At 41.6% G+C, this 20,242-nt stretch overlaps 2 protein-coding genes across 10 annotated transcripts in view; one reads left to right on the forward strand and one right to left on the reverse strand.

Moving 5' to 3' along the window:
• Positions 1 to 223: 223 nt before the first annotated feature.
• Positions 224 to 16,890, reverse strand: LOC142084914 (mucolipin-3-like). Of its 7 annotated transcripts, none has more exons than XM_075156158.1 (14): positions 16,754 to 16,890; positions 14,720 to 14,949; positions 12,780 to 12,947; positions 12,109 to 12,262; positions 11,542 to 11,626; positions 11,365 to 11,461; positions 10,659 to 10,758; positions 8,509 to 8,621; positions 8,279 to 8,428; positions 6,232 to 6,333; positions 5,998 to 6,120; positions 5,218 to 5,424; positions 4,719 to 4,848; positions 224 to 2,986 (listed from the first exon to the last, which is right to left on the reverse strand). In XM_075156158.1, the coding sequence occupies exons 2-14, from the start codon at positions 14,945 to 14,947 to the stop codon at positions 2,967 to 2,969; spliced, it is 1,677 nt and encodes a 558-aa protein (XP_075012259.1). In that variant the 5' UTR covers positions 14,948 to 14,949; positions 16,754 to 16,890; the 3' UTR covers positions 224 to 2,966. The 7 variants fall into 7 exon arrangements, with proteins under 7 accessions (XP_075012259.1, XP_075012260.1, XP_075012258.1 ...); XM_075156159.1 differs by lacking the exon at positions 16,754 to 16,890 and adding an exon at positions 15,068 to 15,249; XM_075156157.1 differs by lacking the exon at positions 16,754 to 16,890 and adding an exon at positions 15,031 to 15,249.
• Positions 16,891 to 18,011: 1,121 nt separating this feature from the next.
• DNAI3 (dynein axonemal intermediate chain 3) overlaps positions 18,012 to 20,242 on the forward strand; it is a 30,286-nt gene continuing 28,055 nt past the window's right edge. The window contains exon 1 of one of the 3 annotated variants that reach the window (XM_075156182.1): positions 18,012 to 18,302. In XM_075156182.1, the coding sequence (XP_075012283.1) occupies positions 18,296 to 18,302 (7 nt within the window). In that variant the 5' untranslated portion in view covers positions 18,012 to 18,295. The remainder of the gene's footprint in view (positions 18,303 to 20,242) is intronic. The other 2 variants (XM_075156183.1, XM_075156187.1) reach the window with 2 other exon arrangements.

Consider the following 20,242-nt stretch of genomic DNA (forward strand, 5'->3'; position numbering starts at 1 on the left):
CAGAGCTGCACTTCATCTCAAATGCAGCCAGTAGGCTAGAAAAGCATTGACTGGCTTCTTCTCAGCTGAGCCAAATACTCAGGCAGATGAAGATCCTGAACACCAAGGATCAAGCAAGTCAGAAATCTGGACAGCAAGCACTTAGATTGCCAGCAGCACTACCACGGAGAACAATACATGGTTTTCTTAAAAAACAAAATATAGATAGGTATCAGACATGTAATACAAGCAGCATTTATTTTTCCAGTCAGAACTGGACATTTTGAGGAGGTGTAAGCCAGTAACTTGTCAGGGTACTGTTCTTCTTGTAACAGCCTGCATCCGTGGTCAGAAATATGCAATTGCTGCTCTGCTAATTTTATAAGCAGTTGTCCCTTCTTTTCCTCCCACCCCATTCTATCCTTTGCTTTACACATCCTTCTCCTAATTTAAGGTAGTCCTTCCCCTCTGGCTTCACACTGTGACCCTGCCCGTTACTGTTTGAAGGCAAGTTGCCTTTCATCAACTCTTTCCTCCCCAAACCCATACAACTGCCAGCAATGCTAAACTAAAAGCTGTGTAGTCCAGCAGAAGTAACAGAGCATGATTTTCCAATGAATTTCTATGTCTCAGTTGATTGACTTTTTAGCTGTAGCACAAGCCCGGGTCGTTACTTAAAGACTCTAACAGGGATTTCACTGCAAAACAAGCTTCACAGTGAAGTTTGCTCTTCAGGCAACAGAAATCAGTCTTCAGTGGAAGATTTCTCCTATTAGAAATTGAAAGAATCTATATACGCGATCTTTTCCTGCTCTGGGGTCACCCATTGTAGCTTTCCATGCCTTATGCTTATACTGCAGGATTCTATCAACATGATTTCTCCCTGCTTCTATAAAACTTTGTAAGAATTTGCTATTTCAGAGCTGCCAAATTTTGTTGAAATTTGTTGCCAATTTCACATGAACAGTGATGAGGCATATGCTCTGCCCTGTTTCCAAATGAAATCAGACTACTACTTGCCTTTTAACTGTATTGGCAAACAAAGTATTCCATAGCTGTTTACAAAATGCGCCTGCATTTTGAGCAAGTTATTAATCTTAGCTTTCTCTTAATTCAGTGTGAAAAAGCCTTGCTAAGAAGTCAGCCTTCTGCATTTCAGTGATCTTAAAGTGCTTGCCATCCTTGTCAGAATTGCTTGCACAAAATATGTTATACAATAGTGATGTGCAGATTATATATTGTGTGTTGTCGAATGTGTCAACAGAAAACATCGTCACTTAATATCTGCTTTTCGAGGCAAGATTGTCTTGAATCTCCTTGAAAAGCTTCAAAAGTCATCAATCTTAGGCGACTGTTGGAGGACAAGGACCTCAATACAGGCAACTTTCAGATACTGTGAATAAGCTGTTCTGCCTACACCTTGCATTTTGCTGAATTTGAAGTTCGTGTAATGTACAAGAGCATTTTTAGTATAAGGTTTAATATTTTCTTATTTGTTTCTATGGCAAACTCTGAAAAGCTGTTGAACAGGATCAAACTGGGAACAGGTCCTCACCAGAGTCCACAGGAACTATCCTGACTACAGGAAATGCAAGTTCACACACTCCACACACTGCTTCGTGCCAGAAATTGCATATTGCTATAAAAAAAAAAAAGCTCCTATATTAACCTGGCAACATATTTACTCTTAAGATGAACACTGACACACCCAATACTTACTGCAGCTGGAAGTGTTTATTGTAGCGCATTTACAATGTGTAAACATTCACATATTTAGTGTCCTCCACCTTCGTGCACAGCATTATACATTGTCACACATACCTTCGGGATTGTTGCTCACAAATGCAAGTTATCTAAAATATGCTTCCCTTTGGTTTTCTATTCTGCTCCCAGACCGAATAGACTATAGAAAATAAGGCATCCATTAAATGGTATCACAATCAACAAAGTATATAAACTAAGTTGTCAAAATGGAACTTTCATAAGATCTAATATTTCAGACAGCCGCTGACAATACCAAGTTGTTAGGTTGGTAGGAAACATCCAGTTTCTAAAGCATGAAGAGATATGACTCTCAGAGACATATCTATTAAATACATATGTATTTAACTTAGTTTAGACTTCAGGTTTACAGACTTGTGTACCAGAGGAAGATTTCAAATAAAAAAATAGATATTTTCAAAGTGCTTTCGTCTGACTTTTCCTTTAAAAACATAAGGTCAGCACACTGCAAAGCTGAAAACTGTAACTGATCCTACCCAGCACTGGATATAGGAGAACATCTACATTTCTCCACTCAACTCACCCCTCGAACTTCAGTTCTGGCCTGGCATATCCCTGGCCTCTCTGAGAAGAGACTGCCACTTACATTAAGTGGTACTTACGTTTATAGAAATATTTAGTTTATGTTCTCAGCCATATTTGAATGGCTTGTGCATCAATTCACTGTAATGTCTCCAGAAACAAGTTACATCAAATTTCATACTTTTAGTTTATTTTTACTATGAGTGCAGATAAACAAAAAATGCTGAGGGCTCTAGAGTGGGCCTTCATTCATTCAGTGCCGGGGCAGCCAGAGCTAGATAATGCCTGCAGTCCTGAGGGCTAGGTTGGTGTTCAAAGTTGCAGTTGTCCAGCACTATTTCTACCTCTAGTTGAAAGTTACTGCATTTCTGGTCTACTCATAATCTAGCCACGTCTCTGAACACAGACAGCTTTTTTAATGCCCTTTGCATTCTAGCATAATTTAAGTGGAAACAAATAGAACAAATCTAATAAAAAACCAAACCCCCAAAACCCCTGAACTAGCAGTGAGAGTGCCTAATCAGAAAGACTGTAAGTTAATCACAAGCTTTTGCCACAGGCTTATACTGTTTTTTGAGAAAAGCAAATTCAGGCTTTAGGTACAAGATTTTCCACCGGCTCCACTGTCCAGTCCTTGCAACGCGTGCTGCTTTAAAGCCTCCATGATACACTCCCGCAATCCATTAAATATGTTTACTAAGACCTGTACAGAAGAGGGGGAAAAAGGTTGTCAGGTGCATGCATCAAAATAATAGTTTCATTGTACAAGGAGCCTTAAAAATGCAACTGAACTATTTAATTACTAATTTGACATACACTGCTAAGAAACTGCTATGAACCACCACAAAACATTTTGAGCATGTGAAAGAATTAAGAGAAGCCTTGTGTGTCCTGTAGGACCACACGACTGTTTAAAGAGCAGAAGCCATGGAACTGTAACTCAACACCCCACTCGAGATACTTATTTATTCCTTCAGATCATTTGTTTCAAAGTAAAACCAGAAGGCCACAGTACTGAGCTAAAGGAGCAATGTCCAGTATTTGCGGGCAACTGCAAAGTCAGCCCCTGGTCTAGCTTCTAGAGAAAGAAACACGCTATTTCCAGTTTGTAACACTAACATGCATGGAATGAAGCACGCACGTAGATCAAGACATTCTGGACCAGAATAAAATCATTAAAGAGCAGGTAATCAGTTCAGGAAACAAGGCTCTGAAACCAGGCACTTAAATGCCTATAGCTCTGTTTGAGGCCAGGGCAGTTTGCTGCCCGATGCTCCTGAAGAACAAGTTGCTTGAGAGTAACCAAGTTTTCCTTTTCGAATGCTCTTCTAGAGCCCTGATCCCCGCCTCCAAGTCAGTGGGAAAAGTATTACATTCCCACCCTGTCCCGCCTTGTGTTGGGTTTCTTGCCCGGTTAAACTGAGAGGTGTGTGCAGAAAAGGAAATATTAACATGTAGTGCCCTTTACCCAGGAGTAAGATGCCCCGTTCTGCTTCATCCCACTTTCATTTCAAGAAAGGCACTCGGTCAGAACAGCGGCTCTCCGCTCTGGACTGTCTGACTGCACGCTCTGTTCTCTCTCTACTCCAAAATATGCCCCCTTCTCCTCCCCCTCAGAAATATATTCTATCATCTGGCTTATAACAATATAGCACACCAGAAAAGCCCAATACCAAGGAGCTGCAAATGCCTTTGATCTTTTTAATCAAGCTGCAAATATTTTAAGGCTCCCCCACCACGGGACCCTTCAGCAAGCAAGACTCAGAGTTGCTGCCAGCCAGGTTAAATATAAACCATGTAACCTGCAGTCAGTATTCCTGAAGAAACAAAACTTCAGACAACTGAAGCATTAAGCTCTCCGTAGTGGAAGTGAAGCAATCCTTTCCCAAGTGCTGTGATAATATCTTAAACTGCATGCTATCTTACAACGTTGGCAAGCTGATTTTCTCTCTAAGTTTCAGGCCTGCTACCATTTAAGTTAGGACACCTTACTGCACAAGGTATCATTAAAAAGATGACACTGAATGAGTTCAGTAAGTCCTGACTATTGCAATAAGCACAGGAAGTGTTAATGCTTGCGCATTATACATACGGGGTTCCTCAGTTACTGTATACATTATCTAACTTTCTGTACTATTTTTCATATGTTAAGTAATTCTTAATTTAAACCTCTCCTAAGGAGTTTGTTGGCTGCAGACCTTTCACTGCAGTGCTCCATTTTAAAGCATTTGAAATAGTTTGGGATTTTTGTGGAGTTTTTTCCTCTCCACTCCTCAAAATTTAAGTACTCTTCATAAACATTATACCAGGGACATTTTGTGGTGTGTTGCTTTTGCATATACATTAATGTATATGCAAATACTTTCCCCGTATACCTTAATGTATATGCAAATGTATATGCAAATGTATATGCAAATTTTAACGTAGGTACGTACCATTACAACAGCAGAAGAGAGATACAGAACTCTCCTCCTCTAACCTGTACCTGCCAGAGTTCGGTAAGTCTTTGCACTGTGATATAAATCTCTGAAGTTCTGTCTCCGGAAAGCCATCTTGCTGGTAGTGCTAAAAATTGATACTTAGTTAAACCTTTAGCAGAGCAAAAACACACAATAACCCAAATCCTCCCCAGACCACTTTTTAGACATTGCTTAAGCCTGAATTTAGAAGATTCAGAGAACTGAATATGAAATTACTGCTTTTTCATAGATATTTAGCTTCCATTGGGGCAGGAAATCAGATAGGCTTGTAAGGAAACTGAAGTAGGGAAGGACTAAAAACCTCTTGTCATCACTCTGCACCCTCAAAAGTAGCCCTTATATTTATTCTTTAAATTGGCATGCCCTGCAAGTCAAAGTATTGAGGGAGATGAGAGTCTGGATAGCACCAATCTTGCATTTTTATTCCAAACGAAGAGTAAGAGTTCATGCTTACCTTGACAGTTTCATACGTATCTGTAATGAGTGCAATAAAGAGACTCAGCACCATATAGATGAACAGACTGATGAAGGAGTAGAGGTAGATCCTACTGAATAACCAAACCAAGTAACTTTTCTGCTGCATTTTTGCAAAGGTGGCAAACATGTCATCTCCATTGATCAATGAAAAAAGACATTCAGAAACCGTGTTCAGAGAGCGAAACTAGAGAGGAGGGAAGAAGACAAGGACATCCGTCGCCACTTTATTTGGATCCAAAGACTGTACATAACGTGAAGAAGATACACAGCTGTTGACTGGCTGCCTCAGATCAGTTTGCACGCCCAGGGAATGATAAGGTGCAAACAGTAACACATCTGAGGAATGAGCGAAGTTTGTCACCTCCTGTACACATACACATTCAATTCATTCACCTGTAAAGTCCTGCTGGAGCAGGTAAACCAATTTAACTTTTAAAAGGGATAAGGATAAAGTCTCCAAAGTTTTTAGTCTGACACCACTGTTCTGCAAGATGAAAATTTTCTCAAAATACCAGCATGTGATTGGGAGTCACAGCAGCTTCCACTTCTGACTCAGAGCTTTCATAACTCGAGGAAAGTCTGATTGAGTCATGGAAGTCAGACTCCTCAAACAGAGCAGCATCATGTTGAAGATGCACTATTTTTACATTAAGGGAAGCCTTGGCATGGAAACTTAGAAGACAACAGTAATAATCTCTCACTTGTTTGGAATCCATTCTGTTATTCAAGTTGTCTTTTTTCACGTTAAGGATATTACCTTCACATGGTATGGCCCCAGTACAATCCATCCACAGAAACAATAGCCCAGGTAGATCATAGCAGCACAACAGCAGAACCTCATTACGTTGGGTAATGCTGCTCGCAGTGTTAGGATGAGAAGCTGCACAAAGCAATGCAAACAATTAGAATTCAACCAGGCATTTCTTCCAGTCCTCTTATAGCAACAAACAGAATAAATACCAACAGCACGAAGATCCCAGGAGATCCTTACATTATACTTCTGAAAGAAACCTAGGTAGCGAATGACTCCAAGCCACACAAGCATAGTGGATGTTCCTAGGAGTATGCTACAGACATCATAACTTGTCAGACTCTAAAAAAAAGAAGAAAAAAAAAGCAAGAAAAAAAAATCAAGTATTATAACAACTGACAAGTTTTAAATTGCGACTCTCGTTACTACAAAGATCTGTTAAGAAACATTGTTTTCCTATCTCTCCCATTAAAAACTGGTTTGGGGCAATATGCATTAGAGAGCAGAAGTCTCACCAAAGAGCAAGGGCACTTTCAAGTGTAACTCATTTCACAAGCCTTTACATATGGCTGTTTGTAAAATAGATTCTGACAGGACAAGCTCCATTTGCAAGGCCAAGAGCGCAGCTGCACTGCAGGTGCAGAGACACCCCCGCGGTACCTGCAGAGTGGCACTGCAAACATTTTTACGCTGCTTCCAGACCTGCGGCAACTGCTTCTGGAATCTGCATCGACAGATTCCCCAGAGCAGCTTGGGAATCTCTCCACTGCATCCCAATGGACAGTGTAGACATGACTTTAGAACCGCAGAGCAAAGAAGGTTCTTCCAGTACGTAGGCAAAGCAGTTTTTGAAAAATAGCATGACTTGTCAGCAGAGCTCAGATAAATACTAAGGAAGATCTTGTTAGGTAGCCAGGAACTGTGAGGTGTAGAAAGTTATCAAGGAGAAGACTAATTAGCTTCTAATTAATTCTAACCAGAACTTCATTTATATTTTATTGGCACTTCACTGCTTTTTTCCACCTATACATACTGGCCTGTTTTCATCCAACTTAGCATATATCCTGTTCCCTGAACCGCAGCCCTACTCTGAAATGGGTCATGACAGCTTACTTGAGTAAGAAGTTTTCACTATTTTCTGGTTTTATTCCTCTAAGAGTCGGCTAATCTTTTATATTAGCATAATTCATTTACAGCTTGACAAAAAACAAATTTAGGCTACTTTAATGTGAACTTGTTATTCAGCCATTAACTTTCATACAGTTACATGGAACAAGATCTTGTTATTATGGTCCACAAGGCTTGCAAAATGAAGTGAAATGTACCCGTAGGGAAGAGTTTTAGTAAAATACTCTCTTAGAAACATATATAAATAGATGTATTTATAAGATACCGGAATTCCAAATGCAAGATCTTACTCCAATCTTGTTCTTGTCTTTGCTTCTCCCAAAGCAGGATGGAGTTATCTCTTATCTTAGCCAACTTCCTCATAGCTTCTTTCTACCCCCAAGAACTGAGTTTATAGCCCCTAAGGTAAGATAGGGCAATTTGTACAGGGCGTTATGATAGTCAAGCTGTCACCAGATGGATTTCAGACCCTTCCTTTCATTATTACTGTCCAAAGTCTGTTGTGTTGCAATGTCACACTTCAAAGTCTGCTACAGATTTGGTGAAGAACATTATCTGAATATTAGGATGCTTCAGGATAGCATATAGTAATAATTTTTCTTCCCTAATTTTGGCTGCACATAATATGTTTTAAAAAGATTTTTTTTTTCTATATCAAGTTTATTTTAGAAATTGAAGGCCTAGAACCTGGCTGTGGCTGACTGTTATGTACATGCTGGAAAGCAGAAGCTGGGAAAGCAGTAAAGTGGTGTTTAAGGAGGGAGTCTCTGTGCTAGTTAAACACTTGTTATATGGGAAACAGAAAGTTAAATGCTAAATTTTTAAAAATCCATCAAATAACCAAATATAAGTGGTCCTAAATGGGGAAGAGAGGAAGTCAACAGTCATAAAGTTTCAGAAATTAAGTACATTTTATTCCTTGGAGTCACAAAGGAGCAAAAATAATTAGAACTATAATATCTAGTGATATTTGGAGTTTTTAAATCTCGCAACTGGAAACAAGACATCTCAGTTATAATTCCAGAGGAGAAGACAGAGTTTTAAAATTTCATGCCACTCAGAATGAAGTATAGCCAGCCTAAAGTCCTCCGAGAGATTTAAACCTAGCTGGGACAGAAACAATCAGTTTTGCTTCCACCTGACAGTATAAAAAGCTTACCTTGGCTTGTATCTCCATCTTTAGAGTTGATCCAACAATAGTTAGGACGTCGCTAATCATAATCAGGATATACCATCCATTGACAAATTCCATTTGATCACTGGAAGATACTTCTTTCTTATAATAATATAGGAAAAAGCTTACAAATTCCTAGGGGAAAGGAGGAAAGAAAAAAGTTAATCAGACTTACACAAGACATGAAGACTTTCCAAGGAAAGAGTTATACCCACCCTTTGGAGCCGAATTCCTTTAACCACTGATCGTGTGCAAAGGATCAATGAGGCCAGACAAGTCAATATAACAAAAGCGTCGAAGATCATCATGTAATGAGTGTTCTTCTGTACTGCAAGAACAAAAATCTACATGTTTATAATCAGATGCTTTTCATCTTGTTGACCACCTTGAGTATTGAAGTAAGAATCAAGTTTTGATGTTAACTATGCTTATACAACCGAATTAAGAAAAATCTTGGCATTTTTCCCACAAAAGTTTATCTGACACATTTTCATGAGAGACACAAGTGCATCTGCACTACAGATACCACTACAGATACCACTTCAGTTAATTTAGGAAGGTTGATACCACATCAAAAATAAACCAGAGCCTGAGTACTTCTTACAGCCCTGCAGAATTAGAGGTGGAAGTTGTCCATTTTACAAGCACTGGAATGGTCTTTGGAGTGACAGAACTTGTCAAAAAAAAAGAAATCCCAGGAACTTCACAGTATGTATCTTCTCTTCCAGACCAGTATTTGACTATCAGATAGGTTTTCTGTCCCAGCACAGTGCAAATAATTTGCACTGCTGCTCAGCTAGCCAAGACCAACATTGAGCTAGACATGAGTTTCTCATCTCTTATGTTACTAAAATTCACATTCTTGATCAACTAAGGTCAAATTTTGCACCAAATCTACCACTGGACCTCTTTTTGTTTTTTTATACCTATCATACAGCTGAAACTAGATGAGACAGTGTAAGGATTAGATTTTTAATACTAAAAGAGTGATTGTTTGAGAAAAAAATTGAAAAAAAATTAATGCTAAATTTGCAAGAAGATGCAGCAATTCTCCAAAATGGGATACTGAAGTTCTAGTTGACTTCACAAACTGCACTACTTGGAAAAAGCCCACCTACTTCTTGCTTATATCAAACTCACTAACACATGTATTGTTGCCATTTAAGTTGGTTTTGCAGTGTAGTCCAGAACAGCAACAACTTGTTGTTGTCCAACTGCAATCATTACCTTTGTATTTTTCCTTGGCTGTCAGAACATAATACAGGGTCCTCCAGGAGATGATTTTGAAAACTGTTATGGAGGCTATCTACATAGATAGCAAATGTGGATTATTACAGAAGCCTGGTATCAAAACCTTCTTGTACTGCTGCACTAGCAATGTGCTAGAGGTAGCATGCCATCTGCTGTGCATTTATAACATGGCAGCTAGCAAAGCTAGTTGATAAAGAGTGTTTAGTGGAATATGCTTTTGCATATGTGGTGTGTTTTGTACTCTGTGATGCATTTCACGAAAATCCCCAAAATTAATTCCAATCCAGATCTTTAGAAAAAAAACTTCTCTTTTTTCACTACCAGCTCTTCATTTCCTAATGTAGGCACAGTAAAGGGGAAAGTGGCAAAGTAGAAAAATGGACCTGATTCATCCTATTGCTTACTTCAGCAAAAATTTAGAAAATAAGTGGAATTTTGAGTCCTGGAAAGCTTCTGACTTTCAAAGAGATTATTTTCTCTAATCAGAAAAGATCTCAGACAATGTTGTGACCAGACCCAATAGCTGCCAACAAAGGGTGCTCTTGCGAGTAACTATTTAAGATAGGTTATTTAACCATACTGTGCATCTCAGTTACACCCAAATACACGCCAAACAACATTTAAGCAGCAGTAGGAAGTGTTTGTAGCCATTCCACTCTAGCAAGCCTTAGCAACAGTCCTTCCTTATCTTTCCTGGTGCTAAGTCCTGACATAAGAGTGAATCAGTTCCAACTTTCCACCACTATCATGTGTCCTTCTGTTGGCTGGTGCTAGAACAACGGTTCACAGCCCCACCTTAAACAATGAGCAGTGTAAGTTCAGTAGCCAAAGCTAGAAGGATGCACAGTGAGGTGTGGAAAAATTTTGGTTTGACAGTATCAATGGCGCAAGGTTTGAGAACTGCTAAGGAAAGTAATGGTGTGGCTGGGTTCCCAGGATTTCAGATCAGAGGTTGAAGAACAACAGTTTCTTAGAAAATCAGGATTTAGAGCACACCCACTAGAGAATGTATGTCAATAGTGCCTCATCTTTTAATAAAGAAAAAGGTCAACAAACATTGTGCTAGTATGGCAAAAGTTTAGCATGAAAATTTGAACACATTTATGTCACTTACTTGATCCAGAAACATGCCAGTCTTTACATTCCCTGATCTCTATGTCGTTGTCTAGACTTATTTTAATTCTTCCACTATGTGCTTTATTATCAAACACTATCTGTATTAACAAAAAAAAAAAAAGTGCATGTCTTTTTAAAGTTAAACCATTACATATGTAGTACTCTGTATTGCTAAGCTTGCATAATGATTCAGAATAATTCTCCTAGGGGAGAAGTTACGAAACTTGTTTAAGCTTAAGGTAATTCCAGTTTATTCAGATAAATGCTGTGAAAGTGAAAGACAAATCTGGTGAACCATGTATTTGCCACAAATTGCTTGATCAACTAGATACCAGGTGAAATTCTTTTAAACTACAGCCTCATTCCTCTATGATCTGAAAACAACCTTTCCTAGAAGCATCTCTCTAAAGAGAAGAGGTTTATGCTTTTGTTATACTTCAGATGGATTAGAGCACAAAAGGCTGTAAGCCAAGCAAGTGCTTCAGGACCACGTCATGAGCACCCAAAGCTTAACCTCCCACAGTCACAACTGGTGGTTACTTACAGGGTACACTAAGCCATGACAGAGTAATCCAGACACCGCTGGGGACCAGTCAATGGTGCCCAGCACTCTTCAGAAAACATCTGCACTGACTACGCACGGTAAACCAGCAAGAACAATTTCTCATTTTGAACAGAAAGACACGTGGCAGGCTTCCACGTACCGTCAGAGTGAAATCGTAACAGTCAGGGAGCTCGTGGTGACGAACGGTCTGGAGGTTGATTGCCTTCAGATTGAACATGAGCTGCACCGTCACCAGTCTGCAATAGAGCGTTGTGTTAGCTTTTCACAGGGACACCACAGGAACACCCCAATACAGGAGGTGCCCATTCCTCCTCACCTGTGGAAATCCAGAGTGAAATTCAAGTTGTGCTTTCCCACTGTTGTGTTGTCTAACAGCGTCGTTGGCTCAATGTACAAGCAGTCTGCAATGGATAAGTACTCACAACAATATCTCATGGGTTATCACGCTCTTTAACTGTAATCTGCCTTTCCCACTCCCGAGGCTGGAAAGAGCTGTTGACTACACCAGGCAAGATAGCACGCTTAAGTGAGGAGTCGTTTGGGAAGTTAGCTGACAAATATATTGGCTTCCCTGAACCAGCCAAGTTATTCGTCATGAATTCATAGGGAAGGCTCCTGAAATTAGCCCGAAATACTTGTATTAGATGGTCATCAGTGCTAACGGCTCATCACTTGTTTTGTGGCAGCAGACATAAAGGACTGTTACCTTGGAGGTGAGGGCTAGAAGTTAGTTACACAGCATTTTTTTTGCCAGTTTTGGCTGGTAGTAAGTTCAATATAGATCACTTGATAGGACTATACAATACTGGATGTTTGCAAGAATTCATTATAAATGTAGGGGCCTTCCTCCTAAAGAACTGATACAATAGATTAGGTTCGTTACCAGTCACAATCTCTGGGTCTATATCAAAGGTTTCATTTCCAGGACAGATGGTTGCTCGCTTGTAGAACTGCTGACATACGGCCAGAGCTGTCTCTTCTGCTCCCCTCTTCTCATAAGCATGGTTTCCAACAGAAATGTTGGGCAGCTGTAAGTACTAAAGTTCAGAGCAAACAGACAAACCAACTCAGATGACACCAAAACTGTTAGTCTCTGAAAAAAAAAAAACCCCAGAAGTGTTTGGATCTGTGCCATAACCCATCTTTTTATTTAAAAGGTCACCTAAGAACTTGGAAACCTACACTATGCTACAGCTGAGTCCTCAAATACTTCAAGGTATTTGACAAAAACAGTAAGTGCAGGATTTGGATCTAAATACTTCTTTGCTTATTATTTTTTTCTCTTTACAATCCTTACTAGAAAGCCTAATTTGTTATTTGCAAAGCACTCTGGCTCAAATCCAAGGCCTGCATTTAGTGCAGAAGTAGTATATTGATTAGTTTTAAGGATGCCACCACAAGTACAATGCTCTGCCAATGACAGAAAACCTGAACGAATCAACATTCTAGTCTTAAGTTCAATTTCAGACTTGAAACCATCAGGAAAGGTGGAAGAAGAAAAGGTACCCAGGTAAAGAGCATATGTATTGTATACATTGCAGCAACAATCCTTACCTGGTTTATTGCAAAGAATATCTGGTCATAGACATCTGTTTGTGTGTATACAGCATAGGTATCATCCATTCTGTCCATGTATCCTTTCAAGAAGAGATGTTTGAATGCAACAGTGTTCTCTTCTTTGAAGGCAACCACCATTTGATTGCTCAATCCAAAAACCACCAGCTGAAAAAGACATTTATATTTCCTGTCCAAAGACAAAGTTGGCTTCTGGCTTAACATGCGAACCCTGTCCTGCAAAGAGCCACTCTTTCATCACGCTGGTAGGCACGGCACTTACATGCAGACTACTCCATTTCACAGCTGGTCAAAAGAAAGTTTGACTTAAGGAAACAATGGGTTTCAAGAATGTTCCTTTAACATGTTTACCAGCATCTTGGCCAAGGACTCGCATTTTTACAAAGAAAAGGATACCATCTCAAATTCAAGCTACCCATATACTGTTAGACGTGCTTTGTTAGTTCAGCCTGACTTGCTTGGGGAATATCAGCGACCCTCAGCCAAAAATGCAGGACGGGACTTAACCAGACCCACTTTGAAGTCCTTACTCCAGTGCAGAAAAGGCAAACTCAGAAAAAAAAAACATCCCTCCCTCAGGTTTGGGTGAAAGGTGCTTTGAGAATAACTCATCAAAAACTGTGCTTGTAACAGGATAACCGCTGAAGCTGTGAAAAAATATATTGCAATTATTCATGAAAAATTAGCATAAAACCCTGCTAGCTACTATCTGGGCTGGAAAAGGTTTCTAGAAGACTGTGATGTATTGTTTGTGGGAGCTCGCAATTCTCTTCAGTGACTATTGTTTCAAATCTAGTGTCAGGAGTATTGTGAAGAAACTTATCAGAGATAAGTCTGAATCAGTAGTCTTCAGATTAGTTTTATGGCCACAATGCAAACTGGGTATGTAGGTTTTGATAAGGATAACTCAGTTACAGAGATACTAAAATGCTCTGTGGGCAAGCTCAGCATTCTAGGCACACAGGAATACACCAGCAAATGAACAGTGCTAAGACTGAATTACCTACTGGCAGATTTTCTCTGAAAAGGCTAAATCAGCATCAGTTTCTTTCTTATTTAGGGTCTTTCACCATCAAATTTTATTTTTAATTACAAAATGGGACAGATGACAATCAGAGAATGATGATACATTTTAAACTAAAGCAGTAAGTAAGAGATATAAACATAGTGCCAGATGTATAGCAAAAGAATTATTACTCCTGCAGTTTGTCCCATCATTCATGCAACTGTAGAAAACATTCTTCTCCATACTTGTATTGTCATAGCCCTGACACCACCATAAATGGAAATTACATGCAGGCAACTCTGAAGGATCATCTTCTGAAGCGTTAGAAAGACCTTCTTCCTCCTTAACCACAGAACTTTGAGACAATAAGTTGCGTTTTAGGCAGCAGATAAATGTGTTATACAAATCCATGGTGCAAGGCTGGGTGAGAGGAAGAGTGGGGCAAAATTTCTGTTTTTTTCAACACAAGAGCTTGTATACCATACATAAGGCATAAGCAAACATCATGAAAAAGCTACCAATTTCAGTTCTTATCACTGTTATATTGAAACATAAGCGATTGTTCCTTCCCTGGAACACAAACACACTCAGAATGAAAACGTACTGGGGGAACAGATGTGTAAGGATGCCATCTTTTGGGGAAAAAAAAAAAAGGGAAAGAAAAAAAAAAGTGAAGTAAAAAGTAGAGCCCTTAAGCACAGTTCTTTTCATCTCCACTCTTAGGAAAGCTATCCTGCAGTCAATGGAGAAAATTATGCCATTTGAGATCTAAACTACATGTATGCAACTAAGATAGTTTTGTAATCTATCCTCTCCCTGTCTCTGCACCACACCAAGAATAGCATTTGTCACCTGCACTCCTTATTTGAATTCCCATGGGCTAAGAAGAGTCCCTCCTTCCCTAGTTACTCACCTGAATAGTAACCATTGCTATTTTGAGTAGCTGAATCCCAAGTTTCCAAGGTTTCCTGCCCCGAGCCCAGAATTTCTCACATGGGTTCATGAAGAAGAATTTTAACTTCCTTCTAAGCTGGTCTTCCAAAAGCCCCTCTTGTGATACTGACAGGTGTCGTTTGTAGCTGCAAAGATTTTCATCATCCTGAGCACTGCAGCTGCTCACAGCCACTTCAGGATTTTCCATTTCTGCAATGAAAAGAAGTCCATGTCAGTTGGAAAACATGCAAGCATGAATGCAGTAGCATCAGGTCGGTCTGCACGGCCAACCTGGACTCCAAAGATGTTCATCTTCTGTGAAACGCACTTGCACATTACACTGAATTTAAGACCTTCCTCACAATATTGCACATGTTCTGCAGAACCCAAAGAAAAGTTTGGGCAAGCTCTCAAATCTGCAGATAGGCTGCCAGGACATTTATTTAATAGTGGAATTTCTGTCCCTTTGGAATTATGGAGTCACTTGCTGAAAACTTCTTCCTCTCTCACTTGCCAACAACATCATATATGCAAGACAGCCTGACTCATTTCCTTCTGTGTCCAGAAGAGAACCAAAAGCCTCTCATGAGCGTTCACTCTTCTGGAAAACTTTTCTACTTCTGTAGCTAGTATTTTCCCCTGCTGTCAGCCTGCTGTCCAGTCCTTGAAAGAAATGGAATTTTCAAGAGAGACAGCATTTTTCTTAAGCATTAGTATTAGCATCGTTCACTCTTGGAAATGGAGACCCAGCACGCCAAATTGCAATTCAGATAAATTACCTAAGCACATTAACCTGTCAGTTAGCAAGATTATATCTATTTCTTCAGCCATAAAAGACTGAATGCAAACCAATGGTGATCACGGACCAGACAAAAAGACCAAAAGGTAATTGTATTCAAGCGTTGTGATTAGCTGAAGAGGCTCACATTTTAGATGAGTATGAGGGGGAAGATTAAAAGAGAACCTTATAAACACAGTTTGAGACATTACTTTCTATAGTATTCAACATGTTTAGATGTTAATCTGTTACTAACTTCACTGACTCCCAAATGTTTTATAAATGCTTTATAAAGTACTTAAGAGGTAGCCAGGAATATTTATTTCAGATAAAAGATTGTTGACATTAAGAACAGAGGAGAGAGCCTAGGCGGTGAATAAATTTAAAGATGTGCCATATTAGAAAAATTATTTTTAATTTGCATAAAAAAGTTTCTTATATAACTCAAACAAAAAATCATCACCAAGATTAATTTTAAAAAATGCATAGATCACATCCGCTCTCCTCAAGCAGCCATTGCACACACCAGACACAAGTCTGTTTTCAGGTATGATTCAAGACCTTCAGTTTCCCCAGCTGTCAGAGAGGGCATGAAAAGTTTTGAATCAGCAGTTTAACACTAAGACTAGGCCCATAAATAGGCTTAAAAAAAAAATTCAGCTCCTGTTTTACCAGGTCTCCATTGTCCTGCGGGATATACGATGCCACAGTTTCCACTCATCTTTCTTACAGCTGATCAGCCATTTCTAAGTTAAGCCCTACTCTGATCCTGCAATACTCCTGTCCATGTCGGTGCTTGATTTAAAAAAAAAAAAAATACTTCTTGACCTCACGGTGTCAGCTTGAGAAGATGTTCAAGACAAACACAACGCATAAGTATTTGCTCATTAACCTGCGCAGAGGCGGCGTGAGCTCCACGGGCTCCACAGCGGAGGGTGTCACGGCAGGCAGCCCCCGAACCAGGCAGCCCCCTTCCCACAGCACAGCCGCACATGGGACCCACGCGGGCCTCTCCTCCCCGCCGCAGGGCACCGGCCATTCCCCGGGAGCCGCCGCCGCCGGCCTCGCCCGCATCCCCGGCCCCGGCGGGGCGCGGCAGCCCCCTGCCCCTCCCGGGCTTGGCGCGGCCGGCTGGGCGCCGATTTACCCTGGCATCCCAAAGCCAAACGCTGGAGGCCGGGGCGCACCCCCGCCCCGGCACCGCTCCGTGCTGTCAAAGAAAAGGCTCCAGCGTACCTGCCAGCCGGGTCACCTCGCTGCCGCGGAGCTCCTGCTGCTCCCTGGCCTCCTGCCCAGGCGGGCAGCGGGGCCGGGGGCTGCTGGCGCCGCGGGCGGCCGTGGAAGCGCGGCGCCCGGGGCCCGCTGCCGGCGGCCACCCGCCGCTCCCGCTCCCGCTCCCGCGCCCCCCCCCGCCGGCGCGGCTCCGCAGAGCGCAGGGCTGGGGGCCTCCGCCGGCCCGCCCCAGCCTCGGGGGCTGTGCTGGGCTGTGCTGGGCTGTGCTGGGCTGTGCACGCAGGCACACGCGGCGTCTGTCACCTTCTGCTTCACATCTCCCTCCTGCTGCACGTGACTGACGGCTCTCTCCCCTATATATACTTTCTATAGGATGGTAATGCCGTCTCCAGATTTATTAACTTAGGCTTCTGCGTCAGGAGAAGAAAAGGTAATGCTTATGTTATAATTAGCTATGTCCCATCTGTAATAAAAAAACTCTTTCTGATCACAGAATTGTAGTTATGAAGGGCAGCCAGCGGTACAGTGAACTAAGTGGAATGACTGACACGCTTAAGTCATTCCACTTACATGCAATTAAGCTATTAAAGTTATTAATTTGACTTCAAAGAACCGATCTCCTGTCCTGGGCCTTGGCCAGTTTCACTGCAGAAATGACCACTTGGGTGTTGCTGCCTGACGGGAGGTAGGGCCCGGGATGGAGCCCAGGTTATGGTAACTGCATCCACTCACCGGCTGCCTCGTTGGTGCTGCCAGTACCCATGTCAGCATTGGTACAAAAAGAGAAGCTAAAATAAGGACAAGGCAAAATCAAGGAGAGTAGCAGCGTTTTAAGAGAGGGAACTTCCTGGCTGTAGAGAGAGAAATGGAAGACAGCAAGGATCCCTCCTGCCTACCATGAGGCGTGCGGATGTGGAGCATTGGGTGCTCCGCAAACACAGAGGGAAAGATGCTCCGGGGCTTCTGTGTTTTACATTGCAGCAAAGCAAATTAAATTATTTTTATGCATCAAAAATATGAAAGATGTGGAATACAAATCTTCATATTACGAAATTGCATCGAATCACCCAAATGTCCTTCCCAGCTGGAGCCGCCCCCAGCACTGCCTGGCAGCTAACGGCGAGGAGATGCTGGGACAGGGGGACCATGGGTGGCGTGTCTGCAGAGGTAGCTGCCACTAGCGGCCGCCTACAGGCCCCATCATGCTCTGCTCCCCACATACCCTAGGCGGCGGCAGGCCTCCCACGCACGGCATGCTGGGACGTGTAGTTTTTATCTGAACCGCTGCGTTCCTGCGGGGAACCCCCAATAGCAGCTTCCCTTCGCGGGGGCGGGCTTGAAAAGCAGAGCGCTGATTGCCTGTCGGAAGCGTCAATCCTGGTCTGCCCCGTTGCCCTGACAACCACGCGGCTCCAGGGACGCGGCGAGGCCGGGGCCGCGGAGGTAGGGGCTGCGGGCGGGAAGTGGCGGGGCGCGGCCGGGGGCGAAGGAGCACCCTGCAAGGCGAGGAAGCGGCCCCGCTGCGCCAGCGGAAACGGGTGAAAAATGACAGGTTTGAGAGGACGGGGAGCAGCCGACAGGGAATACGCGTTGGGCCGGGCCGAGGCTGCGGCGCGGAGCCCGCGGCCTGCTCCGTGCGGCCGAGACGGCCTCAACCGCCTCTTTCACCGCGAACCTGCCAGCGGGCTCAGCGTCTTCCTCTCCCGCTGTGGGAGGGGAAGGGCGCGGCGGGCCCTCGAGGGTGGCTGTGCCAAAGGCTGGAGGGGTGCTAGTGAGCAGACCCGGGCGGCTGCAAACCCTCCCCTCACCGTGGAGAGAAGCCCTCCGGCAGGACGCTGTGCTTCTGCAAAGAACCTGCAAATTCATCTCCCCTTCCCAGTCTCAGTGCATGATTTGGTCCCGGAAACCTAGCTCTCACATTTCAAAGATGAGATGATTATTTTTCTTACCTTTGCTTAAGAAAAAAAAAAAAGGATGAAGTCTTATCTAGTGTAAATCTTTACAATTAACAAGTAAACATATGCAACTGTTTGCTTCCTGACAGGATCATGTTATGACAACTTAAATATCATACTTATTAACTACTGAAGTATCGACCAAATTGTTAATAAATTTTAATAGCGTAGACCAGAAGTTCTGTCTGGGCCAGTAAGGACCTGGGCAAAATTATAATAAAGCCATCCTTCCCCTCTTTACACCCTTTCTTCTTGGATTTATGGCTTCATTTCTATAGCCAGAGGTATTATTTTTAGTAGCCCTCAATTTTTCGTCAGTCAATTTGCCCTGTTACTTTTTGAAATTGTGCATTTTTGGCAGCTATCCTGTCCACAGGCAGTATGCTCCATAATTCAACTACCTATTGTGCAATGAAATACTTCTGTACTCCTTTTGTTTGTTTTCAGTCTGTCCCTTGATAAGCTCATGTGATGCCAGCTAGATCTTGTTTTACGAAAGACCATGAATAATCACCCCCTGGTCACTTTCTCCATGCCTCTCATGATTTTGTTGACTTCTATCATATGCTCTTCAGTCCAGGCTAAAGAGAATCCTAGTTTATTCCTAGTATAAAACATGTTCCATATCTTCAATGATCCATATTATACCTTTTCCAATTCTATTCTATTTCTCTTTGAATGGAAGAAAGGAGAGAAACAGAACACAGTATTAGCCAATGTTTTAATGAAGTTTTCCATTTTGTCCTTTATGCCTTTCTTATTAATTCTTAACCTAATTTTACATGTATTGTACTTATCATCCCAGAGCCTGTAACTACCTCTACTGATTTCTATCAAATAACAAAATCTACACCTGGTTCAAGTAGGCCTAATCTAATGAAAAGTCGTATGTGTGAAATCAGGTACATTCAAATAGAACTATTCAAATGCTGAAATGATTTGGCAGTTGCCAAAACTTCAGCTTTACTTCCTACAACTTATACAATGAAGTTGTGTCCAAATATGCACGAGCTCTTTGTGTAGAGCAAAGTAGAATAAATTTAATTAAAGGGAACATTGTATATGAATTTCTGGAGAGATCGGGTCATTCTCAAGATGGTATTTTTAACAAGTTCCTAAATGTTTACAGACAGAAATGTGATTTTTAGCTTGATAGCGACACAACAACAAAAAAGCAAGTAGCACATGATTTTTATAATTTCCTTGTAGTGCTTTTGTTAAATGGAAGTGCACTCAATTCTTCTGTCATTCCAAATTGTAGTAAATTACAGTGCTAAATTAGTAATGCACACAGGCTTGACCTTAAATCATTCAATTAGGCAACTAATGAATCATTCTGTGTCCTCAATTCAGACAGCATTTTTGTAGTACTGATAGCTAATTAACTTTCCCCTTTTGCAGTGCCTAGCAACTTCACGGATTTGTTTTATAACTGTAAATGTTTCAGTACATTAAATGATTAGAAGAGCACTCTGATCTTATTTTTTGTCTTGAGCCTAATGTTCAAAATATTACAGCCATCTATAAACAAACTAGG

The sequence above is a fragment of the Calonectris borealis genome, chromosome 8 (assembly GCF_964195595.1).
Source record: "Calonectris borealis chromosome 8, bCalBor7.hap1.2, whole genome shotgun sequence".
NCBI classification, from domain to species: Eukaryota; Metazoa; Chordata; class Aves; order Procellariiformes; family Procellariidae; genus Calonectris; species Calonectris borealis.